Source organism: Apium graveolens, unplaced genomic scaffold (assembly GCF_009905375.1).
Source record: "Apium graveolens cultivar Ventura unplaced genomic scaffold, ASM990537v1 ctg4474, whole genome shotgun sequence".
Classification (NCBI taxonomy): domain Eukaryota; kingdom Viridiplantae; phylum Streptophyta; class Magnoliopsida; order Apiales; family Apiaceae; genus Apium; species Apium graveolens.
This window is the reverse complement of record NW_027418558.1, coordinates 48,982-68,295: the sequence shown is the minus strand read 5'-3', so window position 1 is coordinate 68,295 and position 19,314 is coordinate 48,982. Positions and strand designations below refer to the sequence as shown.

Here is a 19,314-nt window from a genome sequence, read left to right as displayed (position 1 = left end):
AAACCTTGATAAAAATAGATGAAAGAATTTTCTTACCTTATTTTAATTGTTATGAGGCTTGAGAATTAATGGGAGAATTTAACAAGAGCTAGAACTTTGAGTTTTGAATTTGAATTCCCCTTCTTTTCTTCAAATTGCCGAATGGAAACAAGATGAAGGGGGGGGTATATTTATACTTGATTGGTTGCTTAGCTTGGTTGATTTGCTAGGTTAATTCTAGGAAGATGGGGGTGATACCTTGAACTTGATTTTATTCTTCCTAGTATAGCATTCTAGGTTTATTCTTTGTAGCAAATCTTGGGGACAAATCATTGTAGCTTGCTAGCTTACAAGCTAAACTACATGGTTAGCTTTCTTAGCACACTATTTTGCTAGCTAGCTTGATCATCCTATGGTTAGCTCACTATTTGATGAAGTAACCATGGTTACTTCCTTACTATGTTTAGTTAGTGCGTTACGTTTATGGAATCGTTCGCTCGGTTGCTTAAACGTTTTCGTAATACTTACTCGTAAATGGTTCGCGACGTAATTCCTTTCGTATTTATTCCTTATATTTTTAATTATCATACTTGAATATAAATCCGTAGGGTTTTAATCTCGTAATTATATTGTGATTCTCGTAATCCTCGATGAGTCGTAAATACGGTCGTTTTTCAAAGTTCTTTTTTCGAAAACTAATAGGGTTTATATACACTCATTTGATACGTATAATCGTAATATCAACTCCAAAACTCGTTTTCTCATGCATTACATAGTGTGGGCTCAAAAGTTTTTCCCGTCCGCTAGTGTTACTATTCATTTAAACGTTTTACAATGTCTCAAAAATTCGAGTTATTACAAGTCTTTTCAAATAAATTGCATCTAAATCAAATAGCATCAAAATTCACGTAGATCACATTTTGCTTCCAAAGCTCAAACCTGAAATATGTTAAAACAATGAGCTGCAACGCCCAGCAAGTGACCTTCGTATAACGACTCCAAAATATAATTTTTTTAATAAGTTCAAAAATTCTAAATTTCTAAATCGATCAAATAATTTTAACAGAACAAAAATATTTATTCCCACAGTTCTAAATTACCGCATTATGCCTGCGACACGGCTCTATAATTCGATGATTCGATGGGGGCTAGTTTACGCTCTCGTTAAGACAATCTCAACAAGGCATATATGTGTTCCGGAACGTGCGTACAACTAGTTCTATGTTCTATGTATCACACTAACCAGTGATCAGGTTCTATAATTCGATACATAATCTAAAACCGGGGGAATTCTATCAAAATTACTTTCTAAATTCTATTTTCGATATCACCTTTTTTTCAGAAATCAATTCGAACAAATTATTGCAAAACAGATTTAATAACTTAAGTGAGTAACGAAAAGTCACTTATATCGAAAGTGACTGAACACCGAAAAATGAAGACAGACAAATCCTATATATCATTTAAATTAAAACAAATAATTAATTAATTATCTTGCACGTCACACCCAGCAACGTAATAAATTACCCGAACATGTTATAATTACGATAATACATGCACGTAATGTATCATTGTTTCTCTAACCAGTGATTCATGGCAAAACTAATTCACCGGCCCAATCTATATAAATGAACATGTCATATGTCTCAACCAAAGGTGCCAACCAAGTTTATAAACAACTAGCCAAACAAATTAACATGGTGACCAATTCCAATACTAACAACTTAATATAATGATAATTTATTAAAATAATAATTATAATAACATACACATAGTGCATGGATCAATAAAATATAATAATTTATAAAAAGCAGAGCATGTTTTAAGAGACAAATAAATATAAAATTTACTTAATCATGGAGGTACCAAAATTACAAAAACAATTAAACTGATATATATAATCAATGAACAAGTATTGTACTTATAGCGCTAATAGTATTAACTAGATACAATTACTACTCCAACCATATATATGAACTATCATGGATGCCCGCTTCGCAGGGTGTTGATTTCATGTTATAGTTTAACAACAATCAACTGAATATGTCAAAGTGTTTTTTATTCCAAAACTTGGCAAACATAATTTCAATTAATGTTTTGGTGTAATAGTTTTGACTCTAAGATTACAGAGTATAAATAAAAGTAGTCAAAAGCCGCTTGTATGTTACTCGCTTGCAGTTATTGATTAGGTCTTGGTTCTTTTACCGATATTGAATAAAAATGTTGCACATTAAGTTCAAAACTTGGTTTGATCAATTGTAGTCATCAGATTTAGAGATATAGACGTGCAAATGTTCTTTTACATTTTACATTGAATATGCCTAGTTTACCTGAATATACTAAAACACTGTATTCCCAAAACCCATATAAAAAAATTACGTTCATTTTTTGTGTTAGAATTGTGACATTCAGTGAAGTGCTATGCGAAATTGCGAAGTGTCGAAAATATTGAAAAATGCCTGGCTTATTCAACATTATATACATGGATTCCATTACTAAATAAGAAACATCTCATTATCATTGTTGGTAGTTGAAAAGAAATAATGTTTTAGACCAAATACATTCGAATGATTCATCGAGTATATGAACTACAATTCATAATTTTTATATCTCATGTCTTGTAGGATCTTCTAAATAGCCATTGTTTCTCCAGATTATATGCATTTTGTCGGTATATTATGTGACCTCGGATACATGAAGCTCCACCATCATCAATTATATTATTTCTGGAACATTTTTCTTTGTTATCCTCCCCTCAAATTCAAATACCATCTTCGTAAGTAGTTAAGCAGAAGATTCTCCCCTGACCTTGTCAAAATTCCTGAAATATGGATATAAAAGAGCGTAGACAACTCAAAACATCAGATGCTTTAACAAAACTATTAAGATGCATATAAGTATCTCACCACATTGCCGACTCACCTCCACTTCGCTTACATTGTCAATAACCAATTTTTATTTTGTATAAAGATATGTTGTCAATTAGTTAGTCAGTGATAGAGTCAATTATAGTTTTACAGATTGAGTAAAAATGGAAAGTCACATTATATACAACATGATTTAGAGCACGATATTATATTGCAAATAGAAGGAGCATATTATACCTGTGTAAATATAAGCATGCCAGACTATTCCCAAATAAAAGTAGGAAGTACATAAAAAGCTCAAGAGTTACAGAATGTACACCTTACAGACCGGTCCTTTACGAAAATATTAGAAAAAGATGAGTTATCTGCAATATTATAAATGTTAAAAGAAGAAAATTAAAATTGGCATTCTACTCATATATACCAAAAAGGACACCACTTAAATGTAGCTGAAAAACCTTGGGAACACAAAGATCTTTTGGATGTGATGAGAACGACTTTTACCATCTTAAAAGGTATGAGATCCTCCCATCCAAAAATCTTTCCATTAGTCTAGCATCACCAAAGAAAGGTGTTTTTCATCTCTCAACAAAATGTATATGTTGGTAGTGAACTAAACATCTTGAATAAAAATAAAAGAACATGAGATGTAGTGATGTTCATATTAGAAAATTTTAATCAAATTCAGAATGAAAAAACCACTATCAAGAAAATATCTATGTTATCCCACGTACTTTACAGAAATAAGGAAACAAAGGAAACATACTACAATAACAAAGAGCTATTTGTTCAAACATTCAACAAATAAGCATGTAAAGAGTTGCAGCAAGATGAAATTGAAACTGAAACAAAAACCAAAAGTTTGTATCGGAACTTTTATCATACATGAAAAAGAAGTAACTAAATCTTACCAATACAAACAATTGAATTACATCGTTAAACAAATACTCTGAATACAGAAATCCAAACTTACACACAAATATAAGTGAAGACTCCATGAGATAAGAAAATCAACCTGCAAAATGAACATACGTCAAAATTCATGAGTGAACATTAGGAAAAACTCAATAAAACTATTTAAACATTAGATATTACAATACTTATTAGAGGTTCGAACAATAAAATAATAATGAGAAATTCTATTAGAACTTAAATCAAACACTTGAAGGGCGAATTTTAAATGATCAAAATTTTTAAAAAGAACAAATTGTTATATTTCGTAGATATCGAATTAAAAACACCAATACAAACCATTAAGAAGATTCGGAATCAAGAACAAATCATAGTAGTAACAAAAGATTACTCGATTCCCGATAATTTAAACTTCTTGAAGGCACTCTCTTATTTCTGAGTGCTCCAATATTTTAAAATTAAAGATGCATATATCTAAAATAATGTAAGAAGGGATTGTAAATATATTTAAGTAGACTAAAGAAAACAGTTCCTAGAAATATGAACATATAAATCATGTTTCATGAGGTTGTGTAGGTAGATGTTGCATGGTAGGGCCGAAAGTAATACACTGTGTGGGATGGAGTAAGGCCCTTCTCACCTCCTACGAGTCGTCCGGCGGAAAGGACTTTCTGAATGGGGTAAAAGAACTTTGGATCGTCGTTTCATCGAAAAATAATTTCACTCCAAAACCTACAAAAGAAGAGAAAATAATGGAAGAGTCAAAAAAAAAATTCAATTCGAATTTGGAAAAGAGATAAGAAGAGCTTTGTATTTGAAGTTTTTGAATAATTCCATTTGGGGAAAATTTTCCCATGTTTGAATTTCAAATTTTGAAAACACGGCTTCTTTATAAAGCTTTAATCTTGTTATTACTTTGCTCCGTGGTTAAATCCTCATGACTCACAATTTTAAAGATACACACGGAAACCCAGCCCACGTAATGAATCAGAAATGACTCCACTATCAAGAAAAAAAGTATTAGTGGCATTAGCGGTAATATTCTGCAAGTTTGAGGTCAAAAATTCTAAATGGGTTGGAATAAGAGTTACAACTGATGTAAATAATTATAGATGATGGCAAATGATTCAACAAATGTAGCGTGCATATTTTTAGTTATCTAAAATTATACCTAATAGGATTTAAAATTGGAGTGATACATATTTTACATATTAGGTATAATATACTGACACATATATATTATACCTAACATGTGTTTAGCGTTGGAGATGCTCTAATAGTGTTAGGAATATGTGTATTAGTTTGATGATAAGTTCAGCAAAATACTTAAGTAGAAATCTAGTGTTGTAGCCCTCAACGGATAAGACCATCTTGTCTATCCGTAGAAGGAGTAGCTTTACTTAGCAATAAGTTTGGTATTGTAGCACATCTCACTTTCTTGATTTCAAGATGTAATTCTTAGATGTTGTTAGGAGATAATCAGTCATGTTGACTGCTAATGGATGTACAAATAGGAGGGCTAATTGTAAATATTTCATGCCTTGTAATTTTGTAATAAGTGAAGAAGTGTCAACGAATGTTGAAGACCTTCAACGGATAAGAAACTAAGCTTCAACGGATGTCTCTAATGCTTCAACAGATAATATCCATCAACGGATAAGTGCCTTCAACGGATAAAGCTTCAACTGCTAGAGTATCAACGGATAAAGCCATCAACGGATGAAAGCTTCAACGGATGCACTGCTAGAGCATCAACGGATAAAGTCATCAACGGATGAAAGTTTCAACGGATGCTCAGTCTCACAGCAGTTGATAGTGACAGTTAACAAAGCTGACAGAGGCACATGAATTGACAGAGATGTGGTAGCCTATTTCAGGAATAGCAGAAAAAGCAGCCCATTTTTAGTCTGGTTCATAATGGAAAGTCACAGATAATTCCATTTACACTGAATTTCTATCTTTCGTATCTTATTAGCGTCACAACCCAAATAATAGTGGTGAAACGATAAATGTGTTTGTAGTGTTCATTCTTTTTGCATAAACATGTCACTCGAAATTAAAATCTTGATTAATTCTACTACGCATAAAGAGAAACATAATAATTTACAGTCATTTACGGTCATCGTAAACTTGACAATCGTGATATATTTTTGGTTTACGTAACAAACAAATATTGGTGGTGAAATGATGAGTGTGTTTTGAAGTGTTCTTAATTTTACAATAAACATGTCACTCAAAAGTAAAACCTTGATTAACACTACTTGGACAAAAAGAGAAACAAAGTTATGTTCATTCAAATGTGTTTTTGGACTGAATACATTCACCAATAGAGCTAATTTCAAGTCTGTGCAACTAAAGAAGTGGGAAATAATGATGAGATTAAGTACTAATCACCTAAAAAGATGATTAGTGGGACACTTTTGTTAGGTTTTCATTGATTATTACCACGAAATGATTGACATGGATTAATTAGTGTGATGCTTATTCTGCGAACCTGCTGACGCATAGTCTTGTCATCCTCTGATTGCAACACAGGCAGTGTTTTTCTTCTTTTTTTTGAATGAGAGACAAATTTCATAACTAAGAAATGTCATACAGGAGAGTCTCCAACAACACATCTGAAGGAGGCGTTAACACATTTGACAATTTAAAGAACATGGTAATTTAGCTACTAAATGAGCAACCCTATTCGCTTGTCTTTTAACAAATGAAACGGAATAACCTGGTCTAGAATCAAGAAAACAGGCATTCAGGATATGACCGACTTCCCACAAGTTGTCATGCGAATTCTGCAGAGCTCGAATATTGACTAGGGAATCTGATTCAATGGTCACTCTGTCAAGAGCTTCAGCCTCGATCACCGTAGTGACATAGCCTAACAGACCGTTTTTCCAGCAACTAAACCACCTTCATGGAACCGAAGTAGCAAGCCCATTGAGAAGGAATCTGCTCGCAGTTGTATTGCTGCATCTACATTCAGCTTGAGGCCAGAATCTGGTTTTTGCCATTCAACTGGCACACTTATAGTAGTGCTTGAGCTGTTTGCTACTTGGTTAGCACGTTTGTTTTTGGCCTCCCTCCAATCAGAGACTGTCTTCGCACTCCATTCCATAGCTACAGCTGCTGTTACTATTTTGTTTTCACAGACCTTGTTCCGAAAGAACCAATCCCCCAAAGCACTCTAGCAATTAGCGACATTTGACTAGAGGGTACACTCTCTAGTTTAGTAAGTAACCAAGATGGGGAAAACTCGTCCATTGACAAGTCATAATACGAACCCGCATACTGCCAACAAGCCGGTGCAAAGGGGCAAGCGAAGAAAACATGGAGAAGACAACTGAGAGGAAGACACACTCCCTTGGTGCTCAATGAAACAGGAACATTATTCCTACAGAAAACGCCATAGAAACAACTTCATTTTATGAGGGAGATCTAATTTTCACAACTTGCTCCATCCGTTCGATTGAGTAACATAGCCAGTGCCAATATTCCGAGAATGCCACATTTGAAACCCCGTCTTGACTGAGTACTTTCCATCCCTTGATTTTGACCAGGCAAAACGATCCACTGCTGGGAGAGCAGGAATACGAGTGGACAAAATCAGTGCTGCATCATCTCTAGAAAACATATCTATAACTTTACTCCTATTCCATTCTTTTGCATTGTGCTGTAATAGCCGAGCCACAACTATGGTAATGTCAACATACGCCCTGGATTGATCAACTTTAAAGCCATCTGTTCCAGCTAACCAAGGGTCCTGAATACAGTTGATCGATTCTCCATCACCTAAAATCCAACTGTAGCCCTGCATAACTTCATTTTTAGCTGTAATGATTCCTTGCCAAATAAAACTTGATCCTGGGTTCACTTTTGCCTGAAGAATGTGAGAATTAGAAAAGAACTTCGCTTTATAAATCTCGACACAAGAGCGTTAGGATTATGGATAAAGTTCCAGACATGTTTAGCCATGAGAGCAACATTATAGCGATATAAATGCGAAAAGCCAGACCTCCATGGCACTTAGACATACTTAAACCGCCCCAAGCAACCCGTTAATACCCTTTCTATCTGTAGAGCCTGATTGCCACCAGTACTTGTTCATCATCACCTCCATCTTCTTACACATCGATTCTGGCAACAGAAAAGACGACATACAGTACGACGGAATAGCTGTTGCAACATTTTTGATCAAGACTGTCTTGCCAGCACGAGAAATTTCTTGGCTTTTCCACCCTTGCAACGTTTCCCCATTCTCTCTTTAATGAAACCAAAACTCTTTTTCGATTCTCCCAAAGAGTCATGGCATTCCAGGTACATACTATTCTGCAAATCTTTACTAACCCCCAAAATAGAGGATATCACAGCTTGCTTTCATTAATTTAAAACTCCTGACTTTAAACAATCAGCGTATCAGAAACATTGAGATAAGTATAATCTTTGACTTCATTGCAACGATGTTGAATATCAAGGGTTAACTAAACAGCAGCAGTTTAGCATTACTTGAGATTGTAAACCACACCTGAGCCTCACAACGTACAACTGCCATCACATGATCGTTGTATTCCTCAATATTTATTGGAGGAAACAAAAAGTGTCTCCGAGCATATAGCTGCATATAATTTTCATAAAAGTTAAAAAAATTCATAGTTAAAAATGATATTTTATTGCTCAATAATAGTAAATTATACATACGCATAACTGGTAAGATTTATGATGCTACCTCTATGGTTACTACTAGTTTTATAATTTTGCAATAGGCTAAGTGATAGAGAGATAATTAACCAATATAATGTCGATCGTTTCTTCTTTACTGTTGTACATGTGATAGCATGCATCCGAAAACAGAGCATCATGAAGCAGAGGCTAATTATGCAGAATTATCAACCTCAATTAAACACCTGATGTGTCCAATGACTTTCATTTTTTTTCTTCCAACTATGATAATGAAGCCTGTGTTCTGGTACTCCAAACCACGATATTATGATGATAGAATAAAGTCTGTGTTATATTATGCATTCTAAAGACTGCCCAAGGTTCGCAATTCGCATTTTAACTCTCTAACAAATGGCCCAACTCGTGCTAATTATTCAGAAACACACTTATTGCACGAAACATGCGAAGAAACTTTAAAACTACCTCAAATCCACTTCCATTTACGTAAAGCCTAACCATTAATGACAAGGTATCTTATTCATGCTAACACGCATAAAGAACCAATTCAAAACAATGTGCGAAAAACCAAATCAAACCTCATAAATGCAGTCACCAATAAACGCAAACGACGCAGCATTGTAGACAGCATTGTAGGCGGAGTTGGTAACCAAGCATCATACCCCATAAAGTAGTGTCACTGAGTTCCACTGTCACAAAAACAACACGATTAGGAACGCAAAACAAGCAATAAAACATGCACACCAAGTGTTCGACAAATGTCTGAATGAAAAATAACCTTGTTTAGAGTCCTGTTTGGCGTGACTGTGAGTTTGGGAATTACTGTAAGGGATTCTTTGGTGTGTGTCGAGTGGATACTTGCAAATGTCATGGTTCAGTGTGTCATGGTTCAGTCTTCAGTGTTAACATTTTTAAATTTATTTTATATAAAATAATAGTATTTTCTTCTGTTTAATATTCCTTTAAAATCATATTTTTTTTGCTAATCAATAACACACACGTCACGGTTGAACTCCTAATCTCCATTGTACAAGAGCCCAACCACTGCACAAAAGCTTCCCGATGTCTTAGAAAGGTCCTTCTGATATTTGGGGCTGGTTAAAACCCTAAAAAACATCATCAACCTCTTTCACGGTGGCATATATGGAATCTGTAGCAGCAGCAGGAATAATTGGCGGCACGGTTTACATTTGCCGTCTTCTTCTTGTTTTTCTCCGAGAAAAGTATTATCTCTTGTTAATATTCGTTCTTACCGGAATAATTTGATCAATTTTCTTTGAGATCAATTACTGTTCCTTCCCGTCGAATAATTACTGTAGATAAGCAGGTTTCTTCTGTTTATAAGTATAATTCTACGACTATTCCACTAGTCGATAAGCTGGACCTCCGTCGACTAGACTCCATTTATCGACATGACAACCATGACAATAACTACAATGCTAATCATGCTAACAAATTACTTATGATGATAAACAAGTCCAGGGAAGTTAGAAACTCCCCTAATTGTCACCGTAACAAATTTGTTGATACGCTCTCTAGAATCTTAGCATCCTTGTTATCATACGGACTACTCTTCGCATTTACTATCACTATGCATACCTTGTATTCTAGAAATTCTGCATTGGCAGCCTCTTATGATAGAATTGGTGGATCATCATCGGTATTATCCACATTGTTATCATCTACGTCTCATTCCCCTTCTTGCAATTGCGAGAAGACTGGTCAATCTATTAACATAAATATTGTGTTTCCATATGTGTTTCAATTATGCGCTTCTGTGACTGTTACGCTACTAGCCAATCTTTATGGCATGCTACACCCGTATCTGGGCCAATTAATGATGTCTAAACGACGTGGAAGTGTGTTCTTCTTTCAGGTTTGATGCAAATCTTCTTTTTTATACAATAATGTTTACAATAATATGTGCGTGAGTATTTGAAATACACATCAAGATTTTGAATATATTATTTTCATTTTTTCTGTGTCTTTTCTCTTTTGCTACTTCATTAAGGTTGCGGTTTTCAGACAAGGAGCACACATTACGAAAGAGGCTCAAGAAATTAGCTGAAAATGCAGATGTATCAACCTTAAACGGTCTGAACTACGTATTGAAAGGTGCACTCACTGACAGAACCCTCTTTTTTCCCTCATAGTTTTTACTCCTCAAGTTAGCTAATTTGGTTAGGTAACTACGCATTGAAAGGTGTACTAAACAAACAAACTTTGATTCGCTAACTCTTGCTATCTGGAATTAACCTGTTTATGGTTGCTGCAACTTTACAAATCCCTAACAACTTTGCAGGGTAAGGAGGGTTGTTATTAGTAAAAACCTGTCAATTCCTAACTATACAATTCTATATCATATAGTTAAATAAAAATTCACTACAAGATTTTTTTTTAAATCTACCGGCTTCTAGTCCATGCAATTATATACTGTCTAACATACTTAATATTTACTACATAGCAGACTTACTGAACTATAGTTATAAGTCCGAGTGTCGAGTGTCCTACCGGGTACTTGAGGCGAAATGAAGAGTTCAGGTAACATACCTCAACAATAGTTTGAAGATATGTACCCCATTGATTCTACTAGTTATCCCATATTATGTAAAATAGGTTGCAGATGTAAATTCTAGGTACTTCTGATGCAGGTTAATCCTTTATCAGTTGTCATAAATAATAGTAAATACTCTTTTATCATCATTGCCAATGATGAAAGGTCCACTGTCATTTCTAGCTAGGTTGATATATCTGTATATAGTTTGATGCAATGTGGGTTATTAAAGCATTTAGTCTATATCAAAGTTTTTAGTAAGGCTAATTTTTTTTTGTTAAGTTGTCAATTGTAAGTATAAGCATGTATAACTGTTTGTGATTACAGGTTTAGCATATATATAATATGGAGCTACATAATAATTTTTACCTTTTCAAATATTTTGCAGAGGTGGTAAAAGCTCTTCTGCAATATAACGATTCCTCTATCCATTTTACCAAATTATGTGTAAGTTCATTGTGTGTGTTTTCACCTGCATATCTAGTCCATTAGAATAGCCTATTAATTTTTTCTAGAAATTTGCGGAGTATTATTTCAAATGCACAAAATGTATTGCACATCATATTTAGTTGTACCTTAGTTGGGTACATATATTTGAGAAATTCTAGAGGTCCCAAAATGGATCCTGTGAATGACAAGACACGTTTTAATTAGGGGTATTCATAGCATTTATAAGGAAAAAACCAATAAAAATTTGACCTCATCATTTGGAAGCTCTGGAATTGCTATATGTTTTTGCATCGACATGAACTTTGTTGGTTTTATGTGTATTAAAAGCTCTGGAATTGTTTGTATGTTGTAGACCTAACTTTGATGTTTCACTTGAGACGTCACTATATTTACTCAAGTGTGCATGCTTCAGAGTTCATACCACTTATTCTAACATAAAGGATCAAGATTAGCTTGGGATGATTGCAAATGCCCCATAATTTCTTTAAAAATATACTAATAGATAATAAGACATGCTTCTAAAGTCACAAAATATTGCAGAGTATCACTGCACCTATGATGCAATTAAGAAAGTGGTTCGAAGAATTTCTAAACAGAGAGCTTCGGATGGAAGACGTTGAGTATACATTGTTAAATACATTGGTAAATGCAGACGACGATGGTGAACATAAAGACGACGATGGATTCTACTGGTTGTCCCATATTATGTAAAATAGGTTGCAGATGTAAATTCTAGGTACTTCTGATGCAGGTTAATCCTCTGTAATTTCTAGCTAGGTTGATATATCTGTATATAGTTTGATGCAATGTGGGTTATTAAAAGCATTTAGTCTATATCAAAGTTTTAAGTCAGGCTATTTTTTTTGTTAAGTTGTTAATTGTATGTATAAGCATCTGTAGCTGCTTGTGATTACATGTTTAGCATATATATAATACGGAGCTACATAATAATTTTTAACCTTTTCAAATATTTTGCAGAGGTGGTAAAAGCTCTTCTGCAATATAATGATTCCTCTATCCATTTTACCCATTTAACTGTAAGTTCATTGCGTGTGTTTTCGCCTGCATAGCTAGTCCATTAGAATAGCCTATTAAATTTTCTAGAAATTTGAGAAGTATTATTTCAAATGCACAATAAGACATGCTTCTAAAGTCACAAAATATTGCAGAATCTCTATGCACCTATGATGATGTTAAGAAAGTGGTTCGAAGAATTTCTAAACAGAGAGCTTGGGAGAGACGACGTTGAGTACACATTGTTAAACAGTTTGGAAAATGCAGACGAGGATGATGAACATAAAAACGAGACCAGTATGGTTAAATCTAACAGCAACACTGAAAATGTGTATACTGTGGTTACTGTGTTGGTGCTTGCTACTCGTGAACACTTGATCCCATGTTTCAAGGAAAAGGGAAGAACTTGTACTCATTCCTTTGAAGTTCTCCAAACACTTCAACGTATCCCAATAAATGAAATACAGGTAATTGACTGAAAAATATACAGTCCACAAATTTTCTCATATACCTGTTTTTTAATTGCTTTTTTTTTGAGTTGTTTCTTACATCAAAACAGTCTGTTGAAGTATTATGGTCACCGCGAAAAGATAATGAGGTTTTGTTGGAGGATCAACTATTGAGAGACTTTCCCGGTCTGATACGAATAGAAAATGGATTTATCTACACGAGTAGTATATAAAAGGTTAGTCGACTTGACAGCTTTCAATAATCTATCAAGTTACATAAAAAAATTCTGAATTAATTTATCATCTTTTTTCTAATTTGGTTTTGCTATTACTACTATAAATATCTCTTTCAGGCACATGGTAATAAAACTCGGACTTGTGAGAGTTTGTCATATCACAATTCGGCCAAACTGAATGCATGTGTTTGCAGAGGACATGCTTCTTTAATTACCCAGTTTGTATGCCGCTTTGTTTCTCAAACATTTATAGTTGTAGTCCTTGCTGCAACGTAGCTGTGCGAGGAAGACTCTATTATAATTTGATGTACAAATGGATATATTGATTACAATGGTTTGGTTTTGTTATTTATTCTTAGCTCCAAAGATTTTGATTACCCTGTTAATCAGTTCTGTTATTTACTTTGGTTGAAATTGTGATAGAAAATGAAAGAGGAATTTACACCATATATATTACTTCATTCAAACTATGAATGACAATATTACTTTATAGCTTAGGAAAGAATTGGATTCATTTTCGCCTAAATTCTTTTTATGTTCACTCTACATAGTTCTCAACTTCAGCGTGCCTGCAAACTTCCGGAGAGCCTTTTAGAGAATGAATAATAGATGCAGAACAAGAATCAAAAACAATTTGAATGTAAGTGCAAGTATCTATAGTGTAGCTAATCATTGTTATAAGTTCCGATAATTATCATACACTGGAGCTACTCTAAATAGCCTATCATGTCTAGAAATTTGAGGATCCTTGATTAATTCAAAAGACACTATGTATTTTGCATGATATATTAGTGATAGAATGAGACATGCTTCTGAAGTCGCAAGTTTTCCTGACAGATTATAGCTTCCTGAAGAGCTTAAGCAAGAATTACGTAGAATTTCTAAATTGAGAGTTCTAGAGCCATGGCATAGATGAGAATGTAACTGTAAATATAGATGACAAAGTTGAATATGAAAACATCCCTTGTTTGTTTTTATACATCCCTTGTAGAAAACCGAGTGTCTGTCAAGGGGCGCTAGCGCATCCCTTGTTTTGAAGCGGTTCGGGTTTTCAGTAGATTGGGCAGGCCGTGATTCCCTGCCTGTCTTTGCTGACTTGCTTCCAAATGTAGTTCCTGGTTATAATCGGCCATTCAGACTTCTTCCTTATGGGATACGACCTGTTTTAAAAGACCGGGATATGAGACCATGGCAGCAACCTCACGCTGGGGAAACCAGCCAACCGATGAAGAAAGAGAGAAGATAATGTAAGACTCAGCTTTGGCCAGACATGCTTCTCTGGTCAGGTATCTTGAGAAGAAGCTTTCTCTGGTAAGTATTAGATACACTAGTACAAGTGTTCCTTTCATGACCTGCAAATCACTTTGAAACATCATACCATATCTGAAGTTTTGTTTCACATGCTCAAAACTTCAGGCAAACAGGAAAGTAAAGAAGGCCGAGAAGGCTTTACAAAAGGTGCAGGATTATCTGGAACCATCTTCACTCCCTAATGATCTGGCAACCTTAAGTGACAAGGAGAGATTTCTATTTCATAAGATTGGCCTGGGTATGAAGCCTTTTTTGCTTCTAGGTAATCGCTCCCACTCTAGTAGTAATGTAGTATCCTTCTGATTTTATAACAAGAGCTGAGATTAGTATTATATGGTTGTTTAAGGACTGGGAGGAATTTTTGACGGAACCATTGACAATATGCACTTGCATTGGAAGTATCGTGAGCTGGTAAAGGTAATAGTTGACGGGAAAAGATTTGCTCAAGTCAAGCATATTGCCATTGCTCTCGAGGCAGAAAGTGGTGGAGTACTAGTATCTGCCATGAGACCCAAAAATCTCCTTACCAGAAGGCAGGCTTTAGCTCGATCAATTGAACTTCAGAGACGTGAGGAAATGTCCAACAGGAAGGTTCTTCCTCTTAAAATATATAAAATTTCCCAAATTGGAGCAAGTAATAGAAAGTGTACATTTTACGTGCATTCTGTATGGCATCTCAATTGATTATGTTCTAGACTGTTAGTCTATTTCTGATCTATATTAAAACATTTCCAGGCACTAAAGCATCATATTACTGAGTTACAAGGAAAGATTAAGAAGCTGAAGCTTGAGTTGGTATGTTTTCAGACTTTTGTTTTAAAATTTGCAGGAGGATACGTTTTACTCGAGGATAGATGATGCTTCTGACAGTGATGAAGATGACGATGATCGTGTCAATGAGATAGATATACTTTAATGTTTTGCTTGCTTAAACATATTTTACATACTGCAAGATAATTAGTGATTGAAAAATAGCAGCAGTAGTGATATTTCTTCTTTGCTGCAAGTTAGTGTGTATATTGCATTCTTTACTTGCTTCATCTTTAGTGGGAATGCATCAGTGATATTTGTAGCCAGGTTGCTTTGTTTTCTGCTTAGTTTCAAGTTAATTTGTTTTATTTAATATTAAATCAGAAACAGGTTTTTACAATTGGGTGAGGGGGTTCACAGGATCAAAGCCCCTTTTGGTCAAGCACATGGCCGGAACCCTACCGGAATTTCTGCCGGAATCTGGAAAAACTCTAGATTCCGGTAAAAAGTCGGCAGTACTTGTCGATTTCAAAACAACCGGCCAAACAAAACTTAAAATCGGCGATAATAAATCGAAACCGGCGGTTACTCCAGCCAAAAAACCGAACATTCGACTAACAACATCATTTATGTCAAATTGAAACTTAAAGTCCTACGAATCTATTCATACCATCATAATCATCAAACAATTAGCATATAATCTGGAAAATCAAATAAAATTTTTACAGAAACCCTTTTCTTCGACCTTTCATAAATCAAAATTTCAATTTGTTTTTTATGAAACTGATGAAACGAACAGGTATAGGATGATTCGGGCTTCAATTTCGTTACTCAAATTCCAAAAACAAACACTCCTAGGTTCTCGTATCTTCAACAATCGATTCGATCTTCAGCGAGTTCGAGTAATCGGGCTCGAATGCGGGTTCGAATCTGGACTCGTTTTAAATCGATATAATTTGTATTCACATGAAAAATGAGCGAAATTGATGTTCAAATCTTATCATAGAATGTATTTATTAAAAATATTCGATTTGTATGACAAAAAAAAATATTCGATTTAAATTTATAATTATGTTTATAAAATATACTACATGTATCATGTAGTAGATACATGTTAACAGAATATTTAAATCATACCCCATAAAAGTAGTATCACTGAGTTCCACTGTCACAAAAACAACACGATTAGGAACGCAAAACAAGCAAATAAAACCATGCACACCAAGTGTTCGACAAAATGTCTGAATGAAAAATAACCTTGTTTAGAGTCCTGTTTGGCGTGACTGTGAGTTTGGGAATTACTGTAAGGGATTCTTTGGTGTGTGTCGAGTGGATACTTGCAAATGTCATGGTTCAGTGTGTCATGGTTCAGTCTTCAGTGTTAACATTTTTAAATTTATTTTATATAAAATAATAGTATTTTCTTCTGTTTAATATTCCGTTAAAATCATATTTTTTTTGCTAATCGATAAAACACACGTCACGGGTTGAACTCCTAATCTCCCTCGAAGTGTACAAGAGCCCAACCACTGCACAACGGTGTCTTAGAAAAGGTCCTTTTGATATTTGGGGCTGGTTAAAACCCTAAAAAACATCATCAACCTCTTTCACGGTGGCATATATGGAATCTGTAGCAGCAGCAGGAATAATTGGCGGCACGGTTTTACATTTGCCGTCGTCTTCTTCTTGTTTTTCTCCGAGAAAAGTATTATCTCTTGTTAATATTCGTTCTTACCGGAATAATTTTGATCAATTTTCTTTGAGATCAAGTCCTGTTCCTTCCCGTCGAATAATTACTGTAGATAAGCAGGTTTCTTCTGTTTATAAGTATAATTCTACGATTATTCCACTAGTTGATAAGCTGGACCTCCGTCGACTCGACTCCATTTATCGACATGACAACCATGACAATAACTACAATGCTAATCATGCTAACAAATTACTTATGATGATAAACAAGTCCAGGGAAGTTAGAAACTCCCCTAATTGTCACCGTAACAAATTTGTTGATACGCTCTCTAGAATCTTAGCATCCTTGTTATCATACGGACTACTCTTCGCGTTTACTATCACTATGCATACCTTGTGTTCTAGAAATTCTGCATTGGCAGCCTCGTATGATAGAATTGGGGGATCATCATCGGTATTATCCACATTGTTATCATCTACGTCTCATTCCCCTTCTTGCAATTCCGAGAAGACTGGTCAATCTATTCACATAAATATTGTGTTTCCATATGTGTTTCAATTTTGCGCTTCTGTGACTGTTACGCTACTAGCCAATCTTTATGGCATGCTACACCCGTATCTGGGCCAATTAATGATGTCTAAACGACGTGGAAGTGTGTTCTTCTTTCAGGTTTGATGCAAATCTTCCTTTTATACAATAATGTTTACAATAATGTTTGTCTTTCCGTATGTGTTTCATTTTTCTGTGTGTTTTCTCTTTTGCTACTTCATCCAGGTTGCGGTTTCAGACAAGGAGCACACATTACGAAAGAGGCTTAAGAAATTAGCTGAAAATGCAGATGTATCCACCTTAAACGGTCTGAACTACGTATTGAAAGGTGCACTCACTGACAGAACCCTCTTTTTCCCCTCAAGTTAGCTAATTTGGTTAGGTAACAACGCATTTAAAGGTGTACTAAACAAACAAACTTTAATTTGCTAATCTTGCTATCAGGAATTAACCTGTTTATGGTTGCTGCAACTTTGCAGGGTAAGGAGGGTAGTGAATAATTTAGCTATAGGATATAAGAATTGTAGTTAGGAATTGACAGGTTTTTATTAATAACAACGAAGAAATTTTTTAGAATCTACCGGCTTCTAGTCCATGCAATTATATACTGTCTAACATACTTAACTTTTAGTACATAGCAGACTTACTGAACTATAGTTATAAGTCCGAGTGTCGAGGGTTCTACCGGGTACTTGAGGCGAAATGAAGAGTTTCGGTAACATGCATCAACAATAGTTTGAAGATGTGTACCCCATTGGATTCTACTGGTTGTCCCATATTATGTAAAATAGGCTGCAGATGTAAATTCTAGGTACTTCAGATGCAGGTTAATCCTCTGTCATTTCTAGCTAGGTTGATATATCTGTATATAGTTTGATGCAATGTGGGTTATTTAAAGCATTTAGTCTAAATTAAAGTTTTTAGTCAGACTAATTTTTTTTGTTAAGTTGTCAATTGTAAGTATAAGCATCTATAACTGCTTGTGATTACAGGTTTAGCATATATATAATATGGAGCTACATAATAAATTTTAACCTTTTCAAATATTTTGCAGAGGTGGTAAAAGCTCTTCTGCAATATAATGATTCCTCAATCCATTTTACCCATTTAACTGTAAGTTCATTGCATGTGTTTTCGCCTGCATAGCTAGTCCATTAGAATAGCCTATTAAATTTTTCTAGAAATTTGAGGTGTATTATTTCAAATGCACAATAAGACATGCTTCTAAAGTCACAAAATATTGCAGAATCTCTATGCACCTATGATGATGTTAAGAAAGTGGTTCGAAGAATTTCTAAACAGAGAGCTTGGGAGAGACGACGTTGAGTACACATTGTTAAATACATTGGTAAATGCAGACAACGATGATGAACATAAAAACGAGACCAATATAATTAAATCTAACAGCAACAGTGAAAATGTGTATACTGTGGTTACTGTGTTGGTTCTTGCTACTCGTGAACACTTGATCCCATGTTTCAAGGAAAAGGGAAGAACTTGTACTCATTCCTTTGAAGTTCTCCAAACACTTCAACGTATCCCAATAAATGAAATACAGGTAACTGACTGAAAAATATACACTCCACAAATTTTCTTATATACCTGTTTTTTTAATTACTTTTTTTGAGTTGTTTTTTACATCAAAACAGTCTGTCGAAGTATTATGGTCACCGCGAAAAGATAATGAGGTTTTGTTGGAGGACCAACTACTGAGAGACTTTCCCGGTCTGATACGAATAGAAAATGGATTTATCTACACGAGTAGTATATAAAAGGTTAGTCGACTTGACAGCTTTCAATAATCTATCAAGTTACATAAAAAAATTCTGAATTAATTTATCATCTTTTTTCTAATTTGGTTTTGCTATTACTACTATAAATA

At 34.6% G+C, this 19,314-nt stretch overlaps 3 protein-coding genes and 2 long non-coding RNA genes across 9 annotated transcripts; 3 read left to right on the top strand and 2 right to left on the bottom strand.

Moving 5' to 3' along the window:
• Nucleotides 1-2,510: 2,510 nt before the first annotated feature.
• LOC141701964 (uncharacterized) lies at nt 2,511-3,441 on the bottom strand. The gene is made up of 3 exons (XR_012566945.1): nt 3,305-3,441; nt 3,084-3,211; nt 2,511-2,800 (listed from the first exon to the last, which is right to left on the bottom strand). It is a non-coding gene; the product is annotated as an uncharacterized LOC141701964 (long non-coding RNA).
• A 1,037-nt stretch (nt 3,442-4,478) lies between these two features.
• LOC141701971 (uncharacterized) lies at nt 4,479-7,911 on the bottom strand. Its single transcript, XM_074505694.1, has 5 exons — nt 7,795-7,911; nt 7,205-7,632; nt 7,037-7,115; nt 6,643-6,939; nt 4,479-4,490 (listed from the first exon to the last, which is right to left on the bottom strand). Exons 1-5 carry the CDS (start codon nt 7,909-7,911, stop codon nt 4,479-4,481), a joined length of 933 nt encoding a protein of 310 aa, XP_074361795.1.
• A 2,537-nt stretch (nt 7,912-10,448) lies between these two features.
• On the top strand, nt 10,449-13,484 carry LOC141701968 (uncharacterized). Of its 4 annotated transcripts, none has more exons than XR_012566953.1 (7): nt 10,449-10,544; nt 11,372-11,430; nt 11,974-12,169; nt 12,412-12,470; nt 12,603-12,914; nt 13,007-13,132; nt 13,250-13,484. It is a non-coding gene; the product is annotated as an uncharacterized LOC141701968 (long non-coding RNA). The 4 variants fall into 4 exon arrangements; XR_012566955.1 differs by having other exon boundaries at nt 11,974-12,184; XR_012566954.1 differs by lacking the exon at nt 10,449-10,544 and adding an exon at nt 10,953-10,970.
• Nucleotides 13,485-14,305: 821 nt separating this feature from the next.
• LOC141701967 (CRM-domain containing factor CFM3, chloroplastic/mitochondrial-like) lies at nt 14,306-15,521 on the top strand. Of its 2 annotated transcripts, none has more exons than XM_074505654.1 (4): nt 14,306-14,443; nt 14,549-14,705; nt 14,790-15,034; nt 15,273-15,521. In XM_074505654.1, the coding sequence occupies exons 2-4, from the start codon at nt 14,684-14,686 to the stop codon at nt 15,357-15,359; spliced, it is 354 nt and encodes a 117-aa protein (XP_074361755.1). In that variant the 5' UTR covers nt 14,306-14,443; nt 14,549-14,683; the 3' UTR covers nt 15,360-15,521. The 2 variants fall into 2 exon arrangements, with proteins under 2 accessions (XP_074361755.1, XP_074361754.1); XM_074505653.1 differs by having other exon boundaries at nt 15,179-15,520.
• A 1,081-nt stretch (nt 15,522-16,602) lies between these two features.
• LOC141701966 (uncharacterized) lies at nt 16,603-19,281 on the top strand. Its single transcript, XM_074505652.1, has 5 exons — nt 16,603-17,552; nt 17,658-17,760; nt 18,487-18,545; nt 18,679-18,990; nt 19,082-19,281. Exons 1-5 carry the CDS (start codon nt 16,815-16,817, stop codon nt 19,202-19,204), a joined length of 1,335 nt encoding a protein of 444 aa, XP_074361753.1. The 5' UTR covers nt 16,603-16,814; the 3' UTR covers nt 19,205-19,281.
• The last annotated feature ends 33 nt before the right edge of the window (nt 19,282-19,314 follow it).